At 36.7% G+C, this 5,006-nt stretch overlaps 1 protein-coding gene across 1 annotated transcript; it reads right to left on the bottom strand.

Moving 5' to 3' along the window:
• Window positions 1-636: 636 nt before the first annotated feature.
• LOC149549418 (cysteine protease XCP2-like) lies at window positions 637-4,574 on the bottom strand. Its single transcript, XM_089792798.1, has 5 exons — window positions 4,079-4,574; window positions 3,080-3,312; window positions 2,248-2,385; window positions 1,453-1,953; window positions 637-1,091 (listed from the first exon to the last, which is right to left on the bottom strand). Exons 1-5 carry the CDS (start codon window positions 4,548-4,550, stop codon window positions 951-953), a joined length of 1,485 nt encoding a protein of 494 aa, XP_089648924.1. The 5' UTR covers window positions 4,551-4,574; the 3' UTR covers window positions 637-950.
• Window positions 4,575-5,006: the final 432 nt, after the last annotated feature.

Below are 5,006 nucleotides of genomic sequence, written 5' to 3'. Positions count from 1 at the left end.
TCTTTGGTGTTGGCTTTATCTTCCAAAATGATGTGTGAATCCCCAATTCATTTGTCAGGTCCTTTGGGGTTTTCCAAAGTTATTGTTGAAAAACCAAGTTCATGACTAGTCCAATTAGGGCTTAAAAGATAATTTTGCTCATGAGATCAAATGGCCAGTGTAAGTTTGGGAAGGTTTCAAAACTATGTTTCGTGAACCATAGAAGCCTAAGCCACCCCCTAATGTGGTGTGAAGAAAATGTGCATAAACCTTACTCAAGGGGAAAATCTTACAAGGTATCTTGATGTGGAAGCGTGTATGTCCGTGTCAATTTGTTTGAAGGAGTTTGAAGAAACTCAAATAAGAGTTGAAGAAACTTAAAAGTTCCTTGTGATTAAATGATCAAAGTGTGGGTGCACATACTGATAAATCAACATACTGTGATTGGACTCAACATACAACACTTCAATAGATCGTAATTTTGAACAGATTGTGATTGAACAACACTTCACCACTCTGCATCTAAAGGAAGTTACAATCCATTTTTTAAAGTATTTTATTCAAGAAAAGGCACTTGGACAAAATAACAATGAGGAAGTTGCAATTAGTTTAAAACTCCGATGGTTAAATGACAAAATAACAATAAGGAAGTTACAATTAGTTTAAAACTCAAGCTTAAATATGTGTCATTTGCTGTGACAAAAACTTACAAAAATATTTCCATCAAATAGCATTCCTATGACAATACGGAGCGGATTTTCAATTCCTTAAAATTGGGTGATTTTTAAAAGAACTTCAAAACCTCCGAAAGATCCCGGAGGAGAACAAAAACATACAGAGCAAATCTACGAATCCAGAATACGGGAAAAGCTTCTCAAAACATTTCGAATACCAAAACCCAGGGAAATCAAATAAATCGCACTGTGCCCCCAATCCAGATGAGACAGCAAACCATCTCTGCTTTTCAGTTTCTACTGAACTGCATGGCGACGCCATTTCAGAGAAGGAGCACTTTTCTCCTCGACTTGACCAAATCCATGTCTTTCCCACGGCAGCTTGTAATGTGCCCGCTTCCGTTTCGTCATCTCCATTCCCAGCGAATCTCCGGCGCCCTGGTACACACAATTGCAAATCACTCGATGAAATTTTGATGAATTCACATAAAACCCAGCTTGAAAGAAACCCTAGATTAAAAAACTAGGGTTTTGAACATGAGCGTAAAACCAGGCTTCTGAACATGAACAAAAAAGCCAGAATTTCGAAGATGACCAACGAACTAAGATTTTGAACATGAATTTAAAAACCTAGGGTGCTTAACATGAGTAAAAGAAACTAGGGATTTGAAAATGATCATGAAAACTAGTGATTTGAATCTGATCATGAAAGCTAGGGTTATGAACATGAATTTAGTAAGAACTAGGGTTTTGAACATGAATTGAGAAAAAATTAGGGTTTTGAACATGAAAAAACTACCTGGAGGCACAATCCTTCATCAACGTCGCAGATAGGATAATCGGCAGGACAGCAATAGCTGGTTCCTGTGCAGCACACGGCATTTTCGAGCTCGCAGCATCCGTAGAGCAGGCAAAAATCTAGCAGCTCAAAAACACAGCAGCAGGTTTCGCCAGAGGCACAGTAGGAATAATCGCCGCACTGCACTGGCTCAGGGCTCGGCGGTGGTGGAGGTGGAGGAGGCGGCGGTGGTGGCGGAGGCGGTGTGCCGGCGGGAGATGGCTGCGGGCTGGGTGAAGATCCCTCCTTTGTTGGATACGAAGCCATGGCATTCACAGCGCAGACTCCATAGGTTAAGTTCGTGTTTCTTCTCAGGTAGAAATATCCGGCTATTCCCCAGTCTGTGCCCCATGAATTCTTCACGATCCAGTAGTCCTCGCTTTCTTCGGACGAATACCCTACGATGAGCACTGCGTGATCGATGTCGTCAGGATCGCTCGAGCAATCTCCGTCGTATATCCCCTGTTTGGGATCAAAATGGTGTTACATACACAGTCACGTTTTTTAGAGTTTACATATATTCATTGTGTATGTACACCTAACTTTGCATAAATTCATTGTGTATAGTCAAAAGCTTCCATACGCTCAAATGTGTAACTAGCATCTTCAAAGATTTTGCATATACTTGGATGTGTATCAGCATTTTTACATATATTCATTGTGTATCTCCAACTGGTTTTTGATATACTCAGTGTGTATTTGGCAATTTAAAGGTTTTGCATATATTAATTGTGTATCTGTCGTAGATGGTGTTACCCCGGTGTAGAGCTGGAAGTCGATAGCGGAACCGTCCATGCCGACGCTAATTGGCTGCTGAGCGGCAGCACAGAGTAGTGCCGAATCGGATTCTGCCACGTCGGTGTAGCCATCTATCGTTACTATTTTCTTTTCTTCCTGTAAAGAAAGATGAGCAAAACAAACAATTAGGAAAAAAATATAATGGAAAACAAACATCTAAAGTTTCCTTGGGCTTATTAATTTCCAATGCCAAAATTTATTCAATGTTTTTAATAGTAGAGTAATTCCAACCAGAAGTTTTTATCCTGGATTATATAATTTTTGGATTACAAGAAAGGAATTTTTATAATATGCAGAACATATTAATGTTGAGTTTATTTGTATAATTTTTTTTAGTGTGAGTTATAAAGATTGAAAAATAAATGGAATGAAAATAAAAATCTATCATGCCTTTCTATTATTAGTCCTATAAATACATCACAATTTAAGTAACATATGTAATTTTAGTAAAACAAATAACTTGATGACATTCTTCATAATGAACATTGTGTGATGTTTAAGGACAACTAAATTCTAAGATAAACATGTCAGTATAACATTTATACCAATTATAGTGGTAATGATTTATTGATCTAATTATCCAAATTGTCTTCCCCCATTAAATGTAAGATATACCTTTGATTGACAAATACAATAGTGTAAGGGGGTTTTCATCACTGGTTCCCTATTATACTAAGAGTGCCATTCAATTTTCACTCTCAAAAAATACTTATAAACTATAATAAAAATAAAATTGAATTTAAATCAGTCTTACTGGATATAAGACTGACGTCTAGAAAAATAGTAATACCTTAGAACTGATGCAAGTGCTATCTGTGCCTGTATAAGGGTAATCTGACTCTGTGTCAATACCTCCATTCTGTATAACCCACTCAAATGCATAGTCCATATATCCTCCTTCACACCCATCATTAGTTGTATCACAGCTCACCAACTCTTGCTCAGATAAGCTTACCAGTTCACCAGTTGTTATTTCATTTATTCCTTCTATTGCCCCCGTTGATGAGAAGGACCAACAACTTCCTGCCACAATAGAAAAAAAAAAACTTTTGTAAGGTTTACTTCTTCCACAATTTATTTATCCCCTTGTTTCATGCTAAGAAGGATCCAAGTCAAGTTTGAAAATCCAATAACTACAGTAAAAAGAAGAATACTAGCAAAAGAGATGTTTCTATACCAGAAGGTCAATAGTCAACTTAAAGTACAACAACAGATTGGACTATAATCAGATATTTGGGAAAAGTAAGATAGTTATGACACATTTTCTAACCATTGAGACTTTTAGAGCACATGCTGGGATCTTTTATAATTACTTACTTTTATAATTAGTTATTAGAAGTTTAAGTATAATGAGATGTAGAATCTTTTACTCTTTCTATTGGTGTTATTTTTATAGATTGATGATTTTTTTCTAGAATGCATTCATGGAGTTAAGGACTGAGGGGTATCTATTCTAATCTCTACTCAGCAAGACTTGGTCTCTAATAGGTACATTGACATACTTTTAACAGTTATTATTATTATTTTTGTTTAGATTTCAACTTTTCTAACTAAAATAATAAACTGAATCCCTCTATATCTTTTACCAATATTGATTATTTCATTGTTGTTTACATTTCCAACAAATTGTGAAAAATGGCTATGACTAATATTTTATGATCGATAAAACAAATTCTGAAAAATGACTATGACTAATATTTTGTGATCAATAAAATTTGATATACTGATTGATTGAAAACAATGTAAAATAAAAAGTGAAGAAATGGAAATTTTTTTTTGAAATACTGACCACAGTCTCCTTGGTTCTTGATACCAGTGACAGCACCCTTTTTCCTCCAATCAAGAGAAGAAGGGGCTTCACAAGATTCAGCCCTTTTCTTGGCCTCTGGTGTTGCCAATGGTCTCCTTGGATTATTAATCCTCTTTGAATAAACAGCCTGAAATTCCTCATTACTCCAATCTGCAAATTTATTGAACCCCACCCAATGACCAGAGCTTCTTCTATTTCTATTATGAAGCTCTACAAACTCAGCATTCCTCTTGAAGATGTTAAACCTCTTGGCTTTCTCTTCCAAACTGTGGTAGAGTTTCCCATGTCTACTTCTCCATGTTTCGAACAATCTCAACAAGCCTTCCTCTGAATGAAGATCACTGGGATCATATCCAACTATTGAGAAGCTCCCTGTATTGACAGAGGAACATACAGTGAATAGAGCCACAAGTATGGAGACCAGTGTCCATAATAACCAGTTATTACCCATCACAAATATCTGGCTGTGGCTTTTAGTTAGTAAACCTTCACACTCGTTAATATAATGCACAATGGGGTACGTACATTAGTTGGATTGAATTGGCGGGTGTGGAAGTCAAACTGAACTACCATTCTTTGGAATGTTGTCTCAAACCTAACATTCATGGGAAACATTGAGGGAAGGGATTGTAGAGAGAGAATGGTAGGTGCTTTTTATTATTCAATCAATAGAGAATGCCAGCGGATTAGATGGATAAACATATGAGGGCATGAATAAAAACCCATGTTGGACGGTTGTGAGAGTTCTCTTGGAGGTAGCTTCGACAGCAAGGAATGACCCTACCATCTCATATTTCTATCATTTGAGCTTTACTTTAATGTTGTGGTAGGGCGAGGAGTAGTTGGCTTTACTTTGGATTGACTTTTGATGTTAGTGTGAGTTATCATGGAAATGCATCCATGAAAA

The sequence above is a fragment of the Cupressus sempervirens genome, chromosome 7 (genome assembly GCF_028749045.1).
Source record: "Cupressus sempervirens isolate cs-2001-9-10 chromosome 7, ASM2874904v1, whole genome shotgun sequence".
Classification (NCBI taxonomy): Eukaryota; Viridiplantae; Streptophyta; class Pinopsida; order Cupressales; family Cupressaceae; genus Cupressus; species Cupressus sempervirens.
Note: the sequence above shows the minus strand (reverse complement) of the source record. Positions and strands in the feature narration are given on the sequence as shown.